This window comes from Lipophrys pholis, assembly GCF_963383615.2.
Source record: "Lipophrys pholis genome assembly, chromosome: 21".
In the NCBI taxonomy this organism is placed as follows: Eukaryota; Metazoa; Chordata; class Actinopteri; order Blenniiformes; family Blenniidae; genus Lipophrys; species Lipophrys pholis.
The window spans coordinates 23,044,894-23,066,011 of record NC_137649.1 but is presented as its reverse complement, the minus strand read 5'-3'; the positions used below and the strand labels follow the sequence as shown (position 1 = coordinate 23,066,011).

General features: G+C 43.0%; 2 protein-coding genes across 3 annotated transcripts; both read left to right on the top strand.

Annotated features, from left to right (window-relative positions):
- Positions 1 to 2,041: 2,041 nt before the first annotated feature.
- On the top strand, positions 2,042 to 10,552 carry mep1a.1 (meprin A, alpha (PABA peptide hydrolase), tandem duplicate 1). 2 transcript variants are annotated; one of them, XM_080490486.1, is made up of 14 exons: positions 2,042 to 2,158; positions 2,240 to 2,264; positions 2,372 to 2,416; positions 2,499 to 2,539; positions 2,712 to 2,790; positions 4,076 to 4,193; positions 4,338 to 4,513; positions 4,865 to 5,086; positions 5,175 to 5,321; positions 5,671 to 5,886; positions 7,445 to 7,909; positions 9,989 to 10,162; positions 10,243 to 10,312; positions 10,393 to 10,552. In XM_080490486.1, exons 1-13 carry the CDS (start codon positions 2,105 to 2,107, stop codon positions 10,290 to 10,292), a joined length of 1,812 nt encoding a protein of 603 aa, XP_080346612.1. In that variant the 5' UTR covers positions 2,042 to 2,104; the 3' UTR covers positions 10,293 to 10,312; positions 10,393 to 10,552. The 2 variants fall into 2 exon arrangements, with proteins under 2 accessions (XP_080346612.1, XP_080346613.1); XM_080490487.1 differs by having other exon boundaries at positions 2,082 to 2,158; positions 2,715 to 2,790.
- Positions 10,553 to 14,164: 3,612 nt separating this feature from the next.
- mep1a.2 (meprin A, alpha (PABA peptide hydrolase), tandem duplicate 2) lies at positions 14,165 to 20,066 on the top strand. The gene is made up of 14 exons (XM_080490326.1): positions 14,165 to 14,246; positions 14,321 to 14,348; positions 14,424 to 14,477; positions 14,564 to 14,601; positions 14,694 to 14,769; positions 14,853 to 14,970; positions 15,094 to 15,269; positions 16,016 to 16,237; positions 16,841 to 16,987; positions 17,678 to 17,893; positions 18,000 to 18,446; positions 18,832 to 19,005; positions 19,089 to 19,293; positions 19,534 to 20,066. The coding sequence occupies exons 1-14, from the start codon at positions 14,184 to 14,186 to the stop codon at positions 19,682 to 19,684; spliced, it is 2,115 nt and encodes a 704-aa protein (XP_080346452.1). The 5' UTR covers positions 14,165 to 14,183; the 3' UTR covers positions 19,685 to 20,066.
- Positions 20,067 to 21,118: the final 1,052 nt, after the last annotated feature.

Here is a 21,118-nt window from a genome sequence, read left to right as displayed (position 1 = left end):
ACTACTACTACTAATAAAGTGTGTGTGTTTCACCAGAATAAGACGGTGATTGTTGTATTTCTCTTCTCCTTCATTCTGTCTCCTCCGCAGCGGTAAAGCTGACAGTCAGTACCAGGCTTTAAAACTGATAATAATAAAAAAGATGATCTAACAAGAATGTCTTTGGGAAACGTTTTGCAAAAAAGTAAAAAGAAGTTAAAAAATGATTTATTACCAACTTGTTGCAGCTAAACTTTCCTTGTCCACCATCCTTATCTCTGTGCAGATTTATTTATTTATTTCCAGCCTCATTAAAATGTATATTGTTTCATTGCATCTGAATTCACACATCCAAATATAATGACGTAACTCGTTAATCCAAGTACTTTATTACTCAAGTCATTTGTTGGATGCCTGCATTCTACCTTTACACGAGTAATATCACGCTAAAGACTCAGTACTTCTCCTTAATAAAAGTTTTGTATAGCCTCCTCCTCTGTCTGTAAAGCTCCTGAAGACAACTCGGGCTCTCACACGTCACTTCTCGAGCGGACAGCGCCACCTCGTGACGGACATAACGCAATGCAGCAGTGTGGCGGCAGGAAAGCAGTACTGTCAGTCATCGACGCCACACCACGAGAACTACAGGATAATAACCTGCACATGCTCGGAAGTCTGAACCAACCCATCCAACCCAATCAATAAATTAAATAATAAAAAAAAAATAATCACACAAATTCAATAATAATATTATCTCTCTGTCTCTCTCTCTCTCTCTCTCTCTCTCTGGCTCTCTAGCTCTCTATCTGTTATTATTTGTCTCCATCTACTGGTTGGATTGAGGTACTGCAATAACAAAAGGCCCAGTGATACTCCCGATGACCTCCAGGGGGCGCCAGAGAATTTGTGATCAGGTGAAAATAAGATTTTTGCATGAATAGAAAATGTCTCCTAATCGCGGAACATTGTTTATCCCACATCAAATCGTTTTTCTTTCTTTGCAACAGTTTTAATAGAAGGTTTGGACACACGATGACTCGCATTCACACCTCGCAGGACAACAACGCAGCTTGTGTTTGTACTGCGACAACAAACCGGAGTGTCCAGAAAAAACATGCAAATTAGATGTAAAATGATCGATTCTTCCTCCTTTTAGATTTTGTTTCAACTTGTTTTACAGTCAAATATCTGCTTTGCAACTGTCGCTCCCCTAAAAAACAAGGAAGTGTATTGATCTACGTTTCCAGTCGGGGTTGCTCGTCTCTCTTCTTATTTCCAACGGTAACCGTAACTGTTATGGGTTTTTATATGATACTGAATTTATTCAGGATATCAGTAATTTTCATACGCTTTTATGAGGGTCAGGGTGAGTCTCCACTGCCAGAGGGAGGGGTTACTTCCCAGCATGAGGTCACAAAGGGAAAGTCCCTGATTCGCCCTGTATGAGCAGACATCTATTAGAAGTGGAGCGAGTGAGGGGGGACGTCAGACTCTCCTCACCTCTGGGGTCTCATACAGGATATGGAGACACGTTACTGTTAGAAAACTATTATAATGTGACTTTGGCATAATATGGGAGCTTTAAAGCTTTTATTTTGTTTTGGATGTTGACAGATTAAGACACACATACCGGAATCAACCAATCAAGTGACGTATTCTAGTGTTTACTACTGATATTAATGATAATGTTTCTGATTTTACTGTCGGTTGTATTTATATTATTATATTGTATTATGTATTTAGTAATGTGTACTGTAATGTTGTGTTGTTTGTATAATGAATTTTATGAAGCCAGGTGAAAGATTTTATTGGTTATATTTGTGATAAAGTATTATACTGTTGTTTTCCTGCAGATGGAAAGTAGCCACGGCTAAAGCATCTTTTCCTTCAGAATAATGTTTTGCGTACACGGCCCCTGGAAAATAAAGTAATAAACTAAAGTGAGGGATCTAGTTAATATTAATCCTGCAGAGTAATCGGGCGTGATGGACAGAAAAGAGAATGAGTAACAGGCGTCAGTCAAAGTCCTTCAGGTCGTCTTTACAGCCTCGTCCGGGGCTGAAGGTCTCGTATCTTCACACTTAAACCAAAGTAGAGTTTCACCTGCCGACACTCCAGCGCCGCGATGGAGAGACTCCTGCTGCTGTTCGGTCCGCTGCTCCTCACCTCCTGCTTCACCGTACGTATTCCTTCATCGCGGAGCTCCAGTCAATCTGAACCTCCATGTTGACTCCTTTCTTTTTTTTTTTGCTTTACACAGATTCCAGCTCCGGCCGAGGTGCACGGTACGCCACGAGTAGCTTTATTTTATTCTTCCAGAAAGGTTTGGAAGTTATTGTTTTTTTTTTTGAGATGTTGAAAGACTCTTAAGAGAAGCCTGTGTGTGTTCCAGAGGTCTATGAGAACGGGGAAGATGAGAATCCCATCCTCAACAAGGGTGAGAGGCTGTGACTTTGTGAGCTGCTCGCCAAAATAAGAGCCTCTTTACTGATTCGGCTGCTTTTACTTTCTCGCTGCAGGGTCGAGAGAAAACCTCGTGGAAGGCGACATCTTACTCCCTGTAAGTTTCCATTTTTATTTTCAGAGCGAATCATCCGCTTGTTATTCTCACGGTTACTCTCACTGTCTCACCGTTATCAAACGATGAGATGCTTTTAGTGTGTGTGTTTATATCATCCCCCCACCTGATGAGGTTTTATGATGGCAGTTAAAGTTAAACTCCCTCCGTGCAGCAGGAAGGACGCAATGCTCTGCTGGACAAGCGCTACAGGTGGACGTTTCCCATCCCCTACATTCTGGGCGATGATCTGGGTGAGTTTCTCCTGACGTGCAAAAAAAAAAAACCCCCCTGTGAATGTATGAAATCAGCCGACTGACCGTCTGAAGGATGAAGAAATACCCCCGGCATCTTCTGAAGGTTTGAGTTAGTCCCCCTCACACGTGCACGTGGGAGTCAAGTTTATACACTACAGCGTGTATTCTTTTTGAAAGTTCATGTTTATTGAAAATAATAGTTTTATAGAAAAAGGTTGAATCAGCCGAGATTCTTTTAATGCCGTTTGTGTTTATTTGGACAGTTTTGAGATGTGAAACACAGTATTTTGGTATTTAATACTGCTATATGTGTCAAGGACGGACCCAAGCGCAGACTCAGAGTTCCATAAAAACCAGAGTTCATTCAAGACCAGGGGACACGAGGAGACGCAGGGGACACAAGGACAAGCGAGGGAGGGGGGGAGGGGCGGTTTAAATACACTGGGAAGGGGTGGACACAGGTGGAACACAACGATGGGAGAACACAGAGGGAGAAGATCCTTGGTTAATTGGAAACACGAGGTGAGACACACAGAGACGTCACAGAATGTCTGAACGTGGAAAAGGTTTGTCTCACGTTAAGAGAAAGAACTGTGCGGGAAGATTCAGCCAGTTGATGAATCGAGGACTGAGCCACACGGTTTCCTTACCGTAGCTTTGAACCGTCCTGTAAAAAGATTTTCTTTTCAAGTAAACATGCACGAGTAATCCATAACGTCCCCACCTCACCGCACTACATGTATGCCTGGAGTAAAAGTACACCACAGTGACTTTGTTGTTTTACATGTATGCTCAGTGGACAGTTCCACAGGTACTGTAGTAGAATGTAATGACACCGATAGCAGTACTGCGTTTGGAGACATTTCAGTAGAATCCAGTTTTTGCCATTGAGCCTTTTTGTTTGAAACTCCTGCCCCCCGCAAACAGGATTACTATTTATATTTTTATAGAACACATCATGGGCAGGAGATAAAATATTTCTTCAAAAGGCAAGGCAAGGCAAGGCAAGGCAAGGCAAGGCAAGGCAAGGCAAGGCAAGGCAAGGCAAGGCAAGGCAAGGCAAGGCAAATGTATTTATAGAGCACCATTCAAACACAGGAAAAAAAAGGAAATACATTAAAACAAGTAAATAAGAATCTCAATCTATCGGTCAAGAGGAAAACGATTAAACAGTGAAAAAACACAACGACGCCGTCCGAGAGAGAAGAAAGAAATTCCAGTTTGACCAACCGGAGAAGCTTGTAAAGGGAATTTAAACTATCGTCTTTCCTTCGACCCTCAGATCTTAACGCCAAAGGCTGCGTGCACCAGGCCTTCGAGATGTATAGACTCAAGTCCTGCATTGACTTCAAGCCTTACGAGGGAGAGAAGACCTACATCAAGTTCGAGAAGAGAGGAGGGTACAGCAGTACTTTATTTTTCCCCTGTGATGTGATCGCAGCGTTAATAATTACATTCCATTGCACATTAAGTAAAAGCGACGAAAGCCGGAAACTGTTCAAACCGACCAAACTGAGTCTGTGACCTACGACCCGCCGCGGCAGGTGCTTCTCCAGCGTCGGCGTCCAGCCCGACGGTCAGATCCTGTCTTTGGGCTCCGGCTGCGACCACAAGGCCGTTATCGAGCACGAGCTTCTCCACGCGCTGGGATTCTACCACGAGCAGTCGCGCACAGACAGAGACGACTACGTCAACATCTGGCTGGACCAGGTTCAACCAGGTAAGTCCAGGAGCGCTTCATCGTTCGTTATCTGCAAAGCAATGAAACGCGGCGTGTCCAAGTCAGAAACCCCGAAGAAGAATCCATCAAGAAGCGTTTGAACTGGACGAGGATCCATTAGTTACTAACTTAATCTATATTCCTTACAAACATTTATGACGACACTTCGTCCTCCATAAGAAGAAAGTTTGGCACTCTGACGGACAAAATGGCGTCATTTTATATATGTTGTCAAGTAGCTAAAGGTTAGGACTACAAATCTGTCTTACGGAATGAAACCTAAGTTTATTGACGACTCAGCAGTCTGTGAGCAGCGCGACTGTAAACGTTTCTTCTTGTTCGTCTCCCCAGGCCTCGAGCACAACTTCAACAAATACAACGACGACTTCATCACCGACCAGAACACGGCGTACGACTACGAGTCGGTCATGCACTACAGGCCCTTCTCCTTCAACAAGAACGAGTCCATCCCCACCATCACCACCAAGATCCCCGACTTCCAGAACATCATCGGCCAGTACCTGGACTTCAGCGCCATGGACACGCTGCGGCTCAACCGCATGTACAACTGCTGTGCGTGTCTCCGGTTCACCGTCTCTCATGTTCACATCTACCGCTTTGTGTTGACGTGACGTTAAAACCCGGAGTCTTGCGCCCCCAGCCGGTCCGCTCACTCTGCTGGATCAGTGCGCCTTTGAGTTTGCCAGCGTCTGCGGGATGATCCAGGCCTCCGGCGACGACGGCGACTGGGTTCACACCATCAGCGGCGCCGCCTCCGAGGATCACACACTCCTGGGGCGATGCAGAGGTTGGAAGAGTCGTTCAGAATCACGGTTTGAGGCAGCGAGCCGTCCAGCCGTCATCTGGACGGTCAATTTTGGGGAAAAATAGTGGACGTGTTGCTGTGAGCTTCTAAAATCTGTGAATAATGTCTAAAGACAACTTTTGACAAAGCAAGGAAGTTTATTAGATGCATCACAAGCATGTCAAGGAGAAAAGTAAATATATTACTGTTAAGAAGCAAAATCTTCCTGTCACTCCAGAAGGCATTAAAATGCCCCGTTTATGGTCTATCTCTATCAGTTTTTAGTTTTCTTGAATAGCAACCTCCCTAAAAGAAATAATACTTTCACGAGTTGTATGCTGTCTTTTATCAGATGCCGGGTACTTCATGTACTTCGACACCAAGGCGGGGAAGCCTCAGGAGGCGGCTCTGCTGGAGTCTCGCACCCTGTACCCCAGGAGGAAGCTGCAGTGCCTGCAGTTCTTCTACAAGATGGACGGAAGCCCCAAAGACAAGCTGGTCATGTGGGTCAAGACCGACGACGGCACCGGCGCCGTCCGCAGGATGAAGAAATTACACACCGTATACGGTAATGATTGATCAAGCTTGTGCTGGAATAAATGTTCCACTGATTATGTGATAACGCCGCATTCGGTCATAAAAACACATTTTGTAATAACTTGTTAGGCATTACAAGAGTTATTACAAAATGTGGGTGTTCCACATTTTTTGAAGAGAATTTAATAGTTTGCTGCATTAAGTAATCGGTTTTGTCTTTTATCCGTATACATGGTTCTATATTTATTAATGACAAAAAATAAATCAATAAGATTCAGTTGGATTCGAGTTATATGTATATGTCACTCGGTTTTGCTCATTTCCTGCCCTGAGAGCGACGGTAGAACGTAAGCTCTAAATTAGACTTAACTCTTTAGATCAGCTGGTAGATTCTTTTAAAGTTACAAACAGTATTTACACTATTTTTCCTAAAGAAATGAAACCAGATTGTTAGTGTCACTGAGCGCATTAAATCATTTAACCCTGGTTTTGTAGTAACTGTTGCAACATGTAACAAGTTATTACAAAATTTGTTACAAAATGTAGCGTTTTGTCATAATGAGTTGGAAATATATTACATTAGATATTACATAACGCCGTGCAACAATGTTTCTTTTCTTTTTGCCTGCGCAAGTTCAACTGATACAAACCGATTTTCAAAAGTTTTTAAGTAAACAATGGACACATTATGGCAAAAAGAGAAATGTTAGGACATTATAGAGGAGACACTGCCACACCTTCTTCTAGATTTACTGTAAAACTGCTTCTTGGCTTCATGCTTCTTGCTACACTGCCCCCTACAGGTTTGGCTGCTCATAGCAGCTCTGAACCAGGCGGATATGCAGGTCCATGTGAATGAAGATTTTTTATTTTCTTTTAAACGTAGAGGGGAAATATCACTTTTTGTAAAAAATTTAATAGTTTTTGAGTTTTATTCTATTTTGCTTTAATTCAAAATAAAAGTTCTTGTTTATTGAAATGACAGTAAAAATCATAGAAATGGATGTTACGTTGTTAGCTAGGCTAGGTGTAGGTGAGCTGGCGTTCAAAATGAAAGCCCCAAACTCCTTCAAAATAAAAGTCCTTGTTTATTAAAAAATTGATATATTAAGATTTACTAGATTAGAGCTTAGCTGACTTAAAAAAAAAAAAGCCCCCATATTTTTCAAGTCCTTTTTTGTTAAAACCTTCAAAATTTATATTTGATCAATATTTAAAGGGGCCAGAGGCCAGAGTACGAGGTCCCAATCAAGGCTGCTTGCAGATTTAATGTTTGTTATTCTTTCTTCTCCTTATGCGTCATTGAGCCCAAATTTGACGCCCTAAACACGCTCAAACACTCACCAAATTTGGCAGGCTCATCAAGACTGGTGAAAAAAATGAAGAAAATGTAAAAATGATCCCCCAGAGTGCCAAAATGTGCATTCTAGCGCCACATAGAAACACTAAAACGGCCAGTAGGAATGTCATAGGGAGATCAAACCAAAGCACAAAGCAGTGTTCGTCTCATCAAGACCAAAAAATCAGGCCGAACTCTGCAAAACATTAAAGTACCAACAGTTAAGAGACGTATTTCCCTCGTTACTCAGCGGACTCTGACCACACGTGGAAGATCGCCCACGTCCCGATGGAAGTGGGAGTGAAGTTCCGCTACGGTTTCCAGGCCGTGCGAGGCGACCCGGCGGCGTCCGCCGGTGGGATATACATCGACGACGTCAGCCTGACGGAGACGCGCTGCCCCAACGCCGTATGGAGGATCCAGAACTTCTCCAGGATCCTGGAGACGGCCGACATCAACACAGTCATCGACAGCCCCCGTTTCTACAGCCCCGAGGGATATGGCTACGGGGTCCGGGTGATCCCCGTGTCGAGCTACACCGACTTCACCGGAAGATACACCGGGCTGTACTTCTTTCTGGCTAGCGGCGAGAACGACGCGGTGATGAAGTGGCCGGCTGTGAACAGGCAGGCTACGCTGGTGGTGATGGACCAAGACCCTGACATCAAACTGAGGATGTCCACGGCTCGCAGTCTCACCACCGACATGAGGACCGGTAAGTGTGAGTCATCCTGACGGGGGAACCACCGCAACACAATCTCAAAAACAACAGACGCCTGCTGTGTGCGCGTCTTTTGGTGACCACTAGTTGGCGATAAACCTCAGGGGTGAAATACGTTTTAGTTCAGGGGCCTCATACAGCTAAAATGTCATTACCGTTAAAATAGTGCCATAAAAACCTTGAAATTTAAGTTCTTCTTTGCTGTTGTGGTGCAGAGGCTTCGTTCACACCGCAGGTCTCGATGCTCAATTACGATTTTTTTATGGGATCCGATTTTTTTGCGTGATCGTTCACGTTACATTTTAAACTCGACCTCTATCAGACTGCCGTGTGAATGTGATCCGACTCGGCGGTTTCGGGCTCCAGAGCGCAGAGGACACTGTTCACAGAAGTAAACATGGACGCCATGCTGGCCAGCAACTAGGGTTGCCAGATGTGACTCACTGTTTCCAGCACAAACAACATGAAACCCAAACACCTCAATAAAAACCAGGCCAAATCTCAGCCTGTGTAGGAATCATGTTAAAACCCTAAAACTATTATATATGTGATAAAGAACAAACCAGAAACACACAAAGGCACGAAATAACGTTAAAAGGTGCGAGAGTTACCCGCCAAATCTGGCAACACAGGTCAATATGTAGATCCATTAAAGTGGTTGTTAAATACGAGCGACAAAATCTAGGCATGATGATGAAAGAAGGAGAAAGAGGAAAAAAGAGCCGCTTCCTCTGGCGCTGATCCGTGAAGCAGTCACTTGTAGAAAAATATCCAAACTGGTACCACGTATTACCGAGACCTGGTTCTGGTGTGAAAAAAAAATCTGAATTTGAGTTTTCACACGGCAGGGAAACAGGTCGGATACGAGTCACTGTGAGCAAAACAATCAGAATCGAGACGCATTTCCCTGCAGTGTGAACGGAGCAAGAGTGTCAGGGGATGTGGGTGGCTCTAAATGCAGACTCACTCAAGTTCCATTAAAAAAACACAGAGTATACCAAACTACGTCTACAACCTGAACATAAAGCTAATTTCAAATGAAACCTTCAGCTGCAAAATACAGTGAAATAGCCAAAAAACGTCCCCTATAGCTGTTGCACTATGAAATGTAAAATGCATCATTGAGACACACAGAGTGTGAGGAAGTCATAGTTCAGCGCAGGTAAGGGTGAAGCAGTATCTGGATGTGTAGCAGGCGTCATTACATGTGAGCACTTTAACAGCTCCGATAAGAAAAGTAACAATAAACCCTTGGCGTCGACTTTTATAGAGCTTAAATCTTAATGTAATCAGATTGACATTTAATTATGACGTTAAACAACAAAATAAAACCCCAATTATCATGACTCCACCTGTCCAGGACCTTCTACTATCGTCTTGTGTGATATGACTTATCAAAGGTCCCGGACACACCCATGTTTTCATTTTTGTCTCATTTTATCAAGATGTTTTTTTTTTCAAAATCTTTTTATCAACAAAAACAAAGAACATGATGCCAGTACTGGAAATTGAATACACTTGTTTTCATAGTGGTTATTATGACCAGAACATCATTAAACCAACCAGGAGCAGGCACCGCTTCAATTGACCTTTTAAGCCCCGCCCCCGAATGCAAACAAACCAATAGCATTCAACTACCAACTGCCCGGGACTCGTTTGACTATTTTTGCATCTTAAATTACTTAAATAGACCAGAAAACAAATGAGGTGTCTCCAGATCTAATACTCCTCCACGGAGCCGAGAATGTCTGTCGGAGCGAAAGCAGCTGGTCGTTGAAGGCTATTGGTTCATTTGCATTCGGGGGCGGGACTTAGCCAAAGGTCAATTGTATTCCTGTGCGCTCTTCATTTTAGTTTTCGATTAGAGTCTTATAATTTTGTAAATCATGTCTCTTCGATTCCAAAAGCCGGGGAAAAGAGGGGAGATTAGGAAACTGCTTTAAACTGAAATTTAGAATCTGAAGACAACGAAACAAATGTGATAAAAGGAGGTTGTACATGGAGGACGTATTTAGTTTCCTTTCAAAATGATTTTAAACCTTGATGATGATCCTGTTGTCTCGCTTCCCGCAGCGTCGGATGGTAAATTACTCTGGGACGATCCGTCCAAGGTGGGAACGTACGACGCCTCCTGTGAATGCTTCAGAGGTCCGTCATGGGGCTGGAGGAACTTCGTGAAGCACTTCGATCTCAGACGGCGAAATTACCTCAAAAACGACGACCTGATCATCTTCATCGACTTCGAGGGTGAGTGGTCTCCCTCATCGCGCCATGAGAAGGTCCGTGTGCTGACCTGTGGTGTTAAAGTGGAGCTTCTTTATCCACAGATATAACGTCGCTGATCAAAACAGAAGTTCCCATTGAACCGAAGGAGTGACATCACACGGTGAAGGACAGGTGAGACTTTATTTACAGGTTTTTTGATTTTTCTGTGAAAAAAATGTGTCTAACGCTTCACTTCATGTAATCTGTTGCAGGAATGGGATGAAGGATGAGGATGAAACAGCCCTCGACTTAAACATTTATAAACTAGTGTCATGTTGTGTTTTATTTTGCAATCTCTACAAAAACATAATTGATGGACACAACACTTTGAAAGCACACTATTATCAAGTTTCTCTCTTCATTAAAGGTTTCAAAGAAAAAGAGTGTGGTGTGTTTTTCCTGTATATACTTCCTCCACGTCAGGTCTCTGTGTCTGTCTCTGTGTGTCTCACCTCGTGTTTACAATTAACCAATGTTCCACTTGTGTCCTCCGCTTCCTTGTGTATTTCTACTCCTCTCCCGCTCGTCGTCTCCTCGTGGTCCCTGGACTTTGTTCCAATAAGCCTGTTTCTTTACGGAACTGGCTGAGTCTGCGTTTGGCTCCACCCTGCAAATCTGTGACAATCCATAGTTTATATTTGACATCATTAATAAGATAAGCTGCCATCGCAGTGGATCAGGGGCCACAGACAGCTCAATAGCCTCTTGAAATAAAGTCTTAAATTGGTCATATTATACAACTTTTTGTGGGAGGAGTCAAAGGGAGGAGCCTACCTTGATTGGGATTGACTAAGCCCCCGATGACACTATATATAGGGTTTGATTTCTGATTGGCTGGTTGGACCAACACACTTTTTAAAACCTGGAACAAGCCAGGGAGAGAGAGGACAGACTGTCTTCACTTCTGGGACGTCAGTCCAGGTATGGGGACGATTGGTACTGCTGGAGAACCTTTAGGAAGTCAATATTGCATCATATGAGCTGTTAAATAACCGATGCACCGATACCACATTTTTAGAAGATGAGTACAAGTGCAACTACTAACTACTTGTCAATACTCAGTACTGATACGAGCTATATATGTAATTCCTACTCCGATTTCTCCAAGCGTTTGAGTTGCTCACCCACTAATTGGGAAGCTGGGTTTAGACCGTCGTGAGAAAAATTAAGTTTTACCCCGATGATGGTGTGTTGCAATAGGAGCTACACGTGTTGAACATCCATATACATGATATATACAAACGTAAACTCACAGTGGGAGGAAAAATGGTGGCATGTCTGGCAAAACAGAAACATTAATCGAGTGTCCCAGTTTCACTTGAAAATGTTGTCAAATGTTTGAAAAACAGTCAAACAGAATAATTAGACCTTTATTTTTTTCCAAACATGTCTGAGAATATTTGAGGAACTTTATAGGATAAGGGAAAAAGATCCTAAATGAGTTTCTGCTCCTTTAATGTGTCTATTGTTTCAGTTTGTGTTAAATGTTTTGACTTATGACAAAAAAAATTAACAAAACGAGAATTCATTGATTTGTTCTTCAGTCATTGTTCATGGTTAAACAGTCATCCTGGGGATCTGGGTAGGACAGCTTATTGTGCCATTCTAGTGTGTGAGTTTATTTTTTGCGGAATTGTCCCAGAGCCATATTTACACAAATATGTTGATGTTTTGGGATTTTTGTTTTTTTAATGCCATTTCTAATTGTTTTCCGTCCAGAGCAAACAGAAAAGAATTGGTCTTTGGATTGTAGCTGCAACAATATTTATTGAGCCGGGCGGATCCTCAAGATGTCACCGAAGATAGCAGGAACTGTTGTCGAGATCTTAATCAGTTATTACAGGATCATAGTACAAATACTCTCTGACACTCTAGTGTATATCGAGTCTAGATACAGGATCTCCTTATCTCAGCATTGTTGTGATTTTATCCCGATGCGATTAATTGGTCACATTTTGTCTCTCGTGTTTTTTGTGAAAATCTGAGGTCCCATTGACCAGGTGCAAAACGGTGCTATTTCTATATGTATTAGTGATCTTTATTAGTTTTATATTCTAACGCCACATCTGGGAGGAGCTCTGCTTCTTTGTTGGTCACAACAAACAAACTGTTTCGCTGAAGGAACAGAAAATAACTCGCGCCATTCGTGATGTGTTTTTTTTCCAAGATTGTGATTGGCTATCTTGGCTTGATGCTTCTCATTACACTGCCCCCCTACAGGTTAACAGCACTTCCTGTTCCATGGCGTGCTTGGCCATTGCCACGCTCCCTCAAATGGTGCTACACGAAAGAGTAATCATATGGTTGTGATGAGGGTCAGACTCTGGTGCAATGTGTCAAGTTTGACTCCGATCAAGCGATGTTAAGACCTTTAACACTGCACTTCCTGTTTCGAGGTGAAACGTTAAACTCTGGCCACGCCCTCAAATATTTTGCAACAGATTTAAGTAAGCTTTGCACATCAATTCCTTTTCTATCACCACGCTAATTTTCAGGTGAATTGGAATTACCCCCTCGGACTAGTTTGCTCCAGTAAATTCAATTTGGTTCAAAATTAATGAAAATCCAATCTATATTTCAAAATAAGGGACTTCCTGTTGAGTTCTCGGTTTGTGTGTAAGAGACTTTTTTGTGCTTATTGGTTTGTTACATATGTGTACCCATTTTTGTAGTTGTAACGGGATTCTGGGGCGATTATTTTTTTTTTTGTCTCCAAATTTTGCAGGTGGCGCTATTGAGCCATTTTGCCAGTCACGTGTCTGACCCCCCCAAATTAGAAAAAATTTTCACCGGGCCTAATGACAGTGCAAAGTGTCGCAAAAAAGTTATGCATGTTTAGTGTTAGAGTAATTTTATATATAGTTGCCATATCCGTGCTTAATTATATTCATGTTCAAGTTCAGTTATATTCCTTGTGTTCTTTCTTAAACAGCGCCTCTGAGGCGCTGCTCACTCATCATATTTTCTGAGCAGGTCAACCTGACCAAGGCTGGCCTTTGATTGTACTCATAGTCGCTACAACTGTTAAAGCTCACAGAATGTTTGTTTCTATGATATGTATCCTGTAAACCCTCCCCTTTGTTGAATGGAATAAAAACGCAGGAGAAATGGCCTGGGAGCAGAGTGGATAGGAGGTGTATTTGGGCACACTCCTAGCCATTCTTCTCCCAGGCCATTTCTCCTGCGTTTTTATTCCATTCAACAAAGGGGAGGGTTTACAGGATACATATCATAGAAACAAACATTCTGTGAGCTTTAACAGTTGTAGCGACTATGAGTACAATCAAAGGCCATCCCCTGCGCATGGGACCTCGAGAAGGCGGCTGTGTGGATAGCGCGGCTCATCCTGCTTATCAGCCTTGGTCAGGTTGACCTGCTCAGAAAATATGATGAGTGAGCAGCGCCTCAGAGGCGCTGTTTAAGAAAGAACACAAGGAATATAACTGAACTTGAACATGAATATAATTAAGCACGGATATGGCAACTATATATAAAATTACTCTAACATTTAGTCCCTCAAAAATGCATAATAATAATAAAAATACTAATAAAAGTAATATATCCTAGGGTTTCAATAGGGTCCTTCAGCACTTTCAGTGCCTGGACCCTACAAGAAAAGAGAGGACCGACAGACTGTGGGGAGGGATTCAAACCCTGTTTCATGAAGGCATCAAATCAAATCACACCCTGACCACAAGTTCACATCTTTACAGAACAAGTTCTCTTGTTTATCTGACTCTTAAAAACCCAACACACCCTCAACCACACACCCGTCCACTGTCAAGCCAGAAACCAACCGCTGGGTTCAAGGACTCCGTAAAGCTTTTTTAACATTCAACACTTTACTGCTGTAATTACCTGCAGAAACACGACAGCGTGACAGTTACCAGCGTTCACAGCGAGGACACGTGTGAAGTGTCTGTTACTCATTAAAGAAGGTAAACCTGAACAAAGTTCCTCTCGGGGCTCCGTGTTTACACGCTTTTCCCACCAGGAGAGCGACATGGCGACCGGAGGCGTTCTGAGGAAAACCGCCGTGCTCATTGGATTATTGGTGGTTTTGACGGTAGGGAAGAGAAATGACAAGAAGAAACACTTAATATACCAGTAGACTAAATGAAGTCTCTCCCGTGTTTATAGGTGCAAGCTGTTCCAGCACCGACGACTGGTTTGTCCACTTTCTTTTAAACCCAAATACAGTATTTGTCGTTTTTTCCACGTTAACAAGACGTTTGTCCAGCAGGAGACGATGCAGACGCAGGTGAACTGAGAGACGACATTCTAGAGATCAACAGAGGTATTACTCCTCAGAACTCTCTGACTCAGATGACAGGAGTTTTGTTTTGTTTTGTTTTTAAAATGTGATCTCTCATATTTCTTCAGGGCTGCAACATTTGTTTGAAGGAGACATCGCTCGTAAAGTAGGTGCACTGAGACCTTTTCTTGTCTTTTTTCATTTCTTTAAATCTCGTGTGATTGTTGACAACAAAGCAGCTTCGGTTCTCCTTCACAGCCCGGCAGAAATGCAATCGTAGACGAAACAAGAAGATGGACGTTTCCTATCCCCTACATCCTAACTGACTCGTTAGGTAATCGCATTCACGACGGGGAAAGTCTTCTCCTGATGTGTACTTTGATAAAAGTAAATTCACTTGGTTTTCTGTTGCTTCAGACCTGAACGCCAAGGGTGTGATCCTCCAGGCTTTTGAGGAGTACCGCCTGAGATCCTGTGTGGACTTCAAACCCTACGAGGGGGAGAGGAGCTACATCGCCTTCAAGAAGCTCTCAGGGTGAGCAGATGAAACCTCGACTTTATGAGCCGTCGAGTCATCAAACCCAAAGATAAGAAAAACGCAGACGCAACGATTGTAAAGCACTGTATTGTCAGCAACAACCGAATTCCCACCGTTCAGATGCTGGTCATATGTCGGAGATGATCAAGTGGGACAGGAGCTGTCCATCGGGGCCGGATGTGACACGAAGGCCGTGGTGGAGCACGAGCTCCTCCACGCTCTGGGTTTCTACCACGAGCAGTCCCGCTCCGACCGAGACGACTACGTCAAAATCTGGTGGGATCAGATTGAAGAAGGTGCGTCTCAATTCAATGCAGACCAGGTTTGCCGCAATCGTCAAGGAGTCTCCATGAAAGAAAGCTTCAACTGTCCGTCAGCCTAAAACTGAAGAAGGCAACATAATTCGAAAAAAAACCCAACTCTGACGGCGCTTTCCCTCCTGAACCTGACTCGACGCAGTCTCGATCGTTTTTCATTACAATATAGTTCCGACCGCGGCGTGGGCGGAGTCATCAGTTTTACCCCGTCGTGCACAGGTAGCCACCTCGATATGATGCAGCGTGAACGCCCATTGGCTATCAGCTCAAATAATAAATTAAATAGCATTTTCATATATTTATTAATAATATCACAGAATTTGGATTGTTATGATCGGGATTCACTATCTGGTGTTTCGGTTTAACTGGTGCCCGTGTTAATTGGTGCCTCCGGCCCCCAGCCATAGGACAAACAAACGCTCCGATACTTTAAACTTTAATGGAAATGCGGCTAAACGGTGTTCTCCAGGACAGCTACTGATTTCGTATCCGGATTAGTATCACTAGTGGAAAAGCGTCATAACCTATTGTTGGGTTTAGGCTTTCTCAAAAGTTAGCAAGGGCGCAAGCTAACCGACTCCATCCAGACTTGCTGACCCTGTAAACATCCGATCACCCCGTTTACATGAACATATATGCACATGCATGAGCCGATTCATTTCAGAGGATCTGCAATCCCAGAATGCTTTGCACTGTGCCCTGATGCCTGTGTTTGTGTGCCTTAGGGAAGGCGCACAACTTCAATAAGTACGAGGACGACTTCATCACTGACCTGAACACGCCGTACGACTACGAGTCCGTCATGCACTACAGACCGCTCTCCTTCAACAAGAACGACAGCATCCCCACCATCACCACCAGCATTCCGTACTTCAACGAGGTGATCGGCCAGCGGCTCGACTTCAGCGCCGTCGACGTCACGCGGCTAAACCGCATGTATGACTGTGGTGAGTGTCGCCGCCGCCTCGTGACTTGCTAGGAGGCAGAAATCGAACGTTCTTGCTGAGATTAGTTGGTTTGCGATTTATTATATCTGTGTTTTTATTGAGACCGTTTACTAGCCTTTTTTCAACACCATTTAAAATGTATACAGAATTGGGTAAGTAAATGTAAAATGAACCCTAAAAACACTAAAATCTAAAAAATTAATAGAATGTTACTTTTCTAAGACAAACGTTTTTCAATTGTCAATTAACTTTATAGGATGATTTTCCTTTTAGTTTTTAGTTTGTTTTCACAAGTTACAATCAATGTCATCCAAGCTGGATTGGCCACCATTTTTTAAAACATTTTTCATGTTTCACATATCTTTTTTTTACAGTGATACCATTGGTTCAAACATCGTTAACACTTGTTAACAAGGAAACGAGGAAAACTGTGAACAATGGGAAAATATGAAAATAGCTATTTACTGAGCCACTGTGTCGTTTGATTGGTAAACGAGTGTCTGTGACTGCGGTCAGTCACAATATGGAGGTGATCATGAATGTTGTGGCCACGTAGTGCTTCCAGTTTTTATACATCAACCATACACACTGGTCCTGTTGCAGCCAACACACACACTCTCCTGGACCAGTGTTCGTTCGAGCTGATCAACATCTGCGGAATGATCCAGAACGCTGACGATGACGCGGACTGGGTTCAGACTCTGAGCAGTCCGGGCGATGAAGATCACACACTGGTCGGGCGCTGCAGAGGTACTGGGCACGGTTTATTAACACAGCTTATTGATCAAGTTTACAGGACAACGATTCAAATGAAAAATCATCGCTTATCTGTTTTCACTTCAGAAAAGTTTCCCATTTACACGTTTTGAATCCGACGTCTGTTTACATAGAACCGGCAGAAATGCTTGGTGGTAAACAAAGTTATGTTTTCTTCTGTATTGATTTTATTTATTTGTTTTTATATGTGTAAGTTTTTGACCAATTTTTCATAAAAACTACTCACGCGGATTGCATGAATTATTTTTACATTTATTTATTCATTTAATTATTTACTCTTTTTAACGTATTTATTGGTTTGTGTGTATTTTGCCAACTTTTCACAAAAACTATTAACACGAATGGCATGAAATCTTCAGGGATGATTTGTTATCATCCAAGGACCAAATGATTAAATTTTGGGACGTTAACGGCTAAATGTTTGTGAAAATCTTTTTCCCATAGAAAGTGGATGTCTTGTTATTGTCCATCTACTGAGCAGCTGCAAAATAACTATTTACTACAACTGTAGTTTTCCTCGTTTACATGGAGACAGAGAGTTTTCAAAAAAGTTCCACTTTTGGAACCGTTTTCTGAGCACCCGAAAAGCTACAACAGATTCGCGTTTTCACTTGAAAACATGGTCTGAATGGGTCCATAACAGGAGCCGTGGTTCTTTCTCAGATTTGGGCTATTTCATGAAGTTCAACACGTCTTCCGGGGACGTCGGCAGCAGCGCCTTGCTGGAGTCGCGGATCCTCTACCCCGTCAGGGAGGAGCAGTGCCTGCAGTTCTTCTATAAGATGAGCGGCGCCGCCGGGGACAAACTGGTGATCTGGGTCAGAACTGATGACGGCACAGGGGCCGTACAAAGTGTCCGCAAGCTCCACACGATCACAGGTATTTTGCAGTTGGATGCTTTGTAGGGGAGTCGTTTTATACATTTCTTTTCACGGAAAAGAAGATTAATTTATGGAAGAAGCCAATTAATCTTCTGTGTTTTCAGGCGACGGGGACGATGCTTGGAAAATCGCCCATGTGAGTCTTAAAGTCACACAGAAGTTCCGCTACTTCTTCCAGGGCATCAGAGGGTCTTCCTCTTCCTCGGGGGCAATCCTAATCGATGACATCACCCTCACCGAGGCCGTTTGCCCCGGCGCGGTGTGGCAAATCCACAACTTCACCGCTCTCCTCGCCGCCACTCCTGCTGGCGAGCCGCTTAAAAGCAAATGCTTCCAGAACTCCGAAGGCTACTCATTCGGTGTCAGTGTTTACCCAAATGGACGAGACCCCGGGTACCACGACTACGTTGGTGTGACCTTTCACCTCTGCAGCGGGGAAGACGACGCAGTGTTGGAGTGGCCTGTGAAGAACAGGCAGGCGACCGCTGTTGCGATGGACCAAGATCCAGACGTGAAAGAAAGAATGTCTTCGACAAGAAGCTTCACTACCGGTGAGACCTGAAGACTAGATTTCTGTCTTATATTCACTTCAGGGTGCGTTCACATTCGCCGGTTTGATCCGGAGAAAGACAACGTTGGAAAATATCTGGAGTAGTGAGGAAGAATTAGTGAAGAAGACTCTCATTGCTATCTGGCCTAAAGACTGTATATCGTGGTTTTCTAACTGGCCTGACCACCAAGGGCTAAAGTGGCGGATCGTCTCCTCTTTCGGTCCGGACCAATCAACGAGCCGTGCTCCCTCTTTACTCCCTCTCTAGTCAGGGTTTGTTTCAGGTGACAGCGCCCCCAAACCAGCAGCGGGTGTAACTGTGTGACATTCTGAAAATGAAGGAAAAGCTGGATAGTATCGCCGCTTTGTTTCTTGTTTCTATTTAGATGCCAATTCCCGTTGGAACAAACCAACAGCGGCATCGGGAGCAGTGTGGGATGAAAGCTGCCGATGTTACCGCAGTCTGGACTACGGCTGGACCACCTTCATCTCTCATCAGCAACTCCACAGACGGAGCTTCCTCAAGAACGACGACCTCATCGTCACCGCCGACTTCAACGGTGACGACGGGAACCTTTAAACTCTCCATCAATAGGCTGTTTGTCCATTCTGGTTTTCATGTCTTTGATGTTTTTTTCCACAGATTTGACGCATTTGATCCAGACTGAGGTTCCTGTCAAACCGGATCCAACAAGCAGCGACGTCTCATATGAAGAAGCGGCGGACGAACAGGAAGCGGCACCGGAGGCGCCCAAACACAGAGAAGCGCGAGCCGCGAACCCGTGTCATCCCAACCCGTGTTTTAACGGAGGCGTGTGCGTGGAGGACGAGGGCAAAGCCTCCTGCAGGTGGGGGAGGGGAATATCTCCACATATCATGCAGTTTTCAATCACTGAACAAAGTTTCCAAGATATTCAGGCTTTTTATATATATAAAGAACACTTTTTTTTCTCCGTGAAAAAAAATCTTGACTTTGATTGTCAACTTTTTTTCTGAAGTATTTTTTTTTTTATTTTTTATTTTTAAATCCAAACTTTTTTCTTAAGTGGCTCTAATACTCTTCTGTACTTTGTCTGCTGGTTTTCCAGGTGCGCGACGAGCCAGGCCACCTTCTACAGCGGCCAGAGGTGTGAAACCCTGAAGATGGACCGGGGCGTCCTGGGAGCGCTGGTCGGCGGCGCCACAGGAACGGTTGTTCTGACACTGGCCATCTTCACTGTGGTCCGGAGGGCTCAATGAGGAAGAGCGACAGGAAACACATGTTCCTCTAAACACTGACGCAGATTGTGGATCAAAAAACAGAACAAGTTGGATTAAATTCAGTAGTGGACATTGGGTTGCACCCAGATATTTTGGCTTTGGAAGCAACTGAAACAATTGAGTTAAATTAACAGAAGTAATTCTTACTCAATAAACGTGCATATTGTTTGTAAGTGTGATTGAAAGTAATTTGAGCTCTTGGAACATTTTAATCCTTCATAATGTCATCACTTTCTTCAAATACTATTTAATAACCTTTATTCCGATTCTGTTTGGCCACATGTTGTTTTCATATTGCATGTTAGTGTTATATTCCAATGTCAAATACAACATTTTTCCAGTGTCGACCTTGACACAGATTGTTTGTTTTGTTTTTTTTCAAAATTTGCAACTGGCAAAGAGCTTTATTGCACAAATATTACTGTTATGTTAATTTATTCTCTTAATTAACTCTGAATTATAGTTCTGTAACTTCAATCAAAAATAGCTGAGCAAAGAAATTGTTCGTGTATATTTAGAAATTTAAAGGGGTCATATTATCTAAAATTCACTTTCTTAAGGTTTTCCAGCAGAACTAATCGTCCCCATACCTGGACTGACGCCCCAGAAGTGAAGACAGTCTGTCCTCTCTCTCCCTGGCTTGTTTCAGGTTTTAAAAAGTGTGTTGCTCCAACCAGCCAATCAGAAATCAAACCCTATATAGTGTCATCGGGGGTTTAGCCAATCCCAATCAAGGTAGGCCCTCCCTTTGACTCCTCCCACAATTAGGCAGCTCTGCTCTGGCACATGGCACCACGAGAGGAAGTACTTCCTCCTCTTCCCAAGATGGGCATGTGTGGGCGGAGCCAGTCCAGCTCACACAGACACAGCAGATTCTGAATGCAGCGCCTATGATCCAATATTCAAATGGAGGGAAATCAAGGAGAAGAAATAAACTTTGAATACTGAAGGTTTCTGGATCAACCAGACCAAGAGGAAGAGTTGAAAAGGTGTCTAATATGTATAATATGACCCTTTTTAAGAAAATGAACATAAATGTATTAATGATATTCGTCTAGTTAATTACCAATAAGATTTCATGAAATTAACTGAATATTATATAATTGTAAACTTTTCACGCGATCATTTCTTGTTCTTTAGAAATTGACTCCTCTCATCATTTTGACTGAGAAACTGTTGTGAACAAACTAGATTTCTTGTGGAAACGTTTATCATTATATATATAAACTGTCATTGTGAAAGTTAAACATTAAGTTTATAAAGTGAAGAACTTTGGACTTATTGAAGAAGGATAGTGGTCTTTTTTAATCCTTCATAATCTGACCATTGATTTTCATTAAATATATAAGATTTATTCCAAATCTTCTTCTGTTGTTTTTGTACAAAATATAAATAAAATGGCTTTAAAATGGA

Bases quoted from the DNA above. Each gene is read 5' to 3' on its own strand.
- mep1a.1 (XM_080490486.1), top strand. From the start codon at position 2,105: ATGGAGAGACTCCTGCTGCTGTTCGGTCCGCTGCTCCTCACCTCCTGC. The intron at 5,087-5,174 runs GTGCGTGTCTCC...TTGCGCCCCCAG, and splicing joins CAACCGCATGTACAACTGCT to CCGGTCCGCTCACTCTGCTG. The intron at 5,322-5,670 runs GTTGGAAGAGTC...GTCTTTTATCAG, and splicing joins ACTCCTGGGGCGATGCAGAG to ATGCCGGGTACTTCATGTAC.
- mep1a.2 (XM_080490326.1), top strand. From the start codon at position 14,184: ATGGCGACCGGAGGCGTTCTGAGGAAAACCGCCGTGCTCATTGGATTA. The intron at 14,971-15,093 runs GTGAGCAGATGA...CCCACCGTTCAG, and splicing joins GCCTTCAAGAAGCTCTCAGG to ATGCTGGTCATATGTCGGAG. The intron at 16,238-16,840 runs GTGAGTGTCGCC...GTCCTGTTGCAG, and splicing joins AAACCGCATGTATGACTGTG to CCAACACACACACTCTCCTG.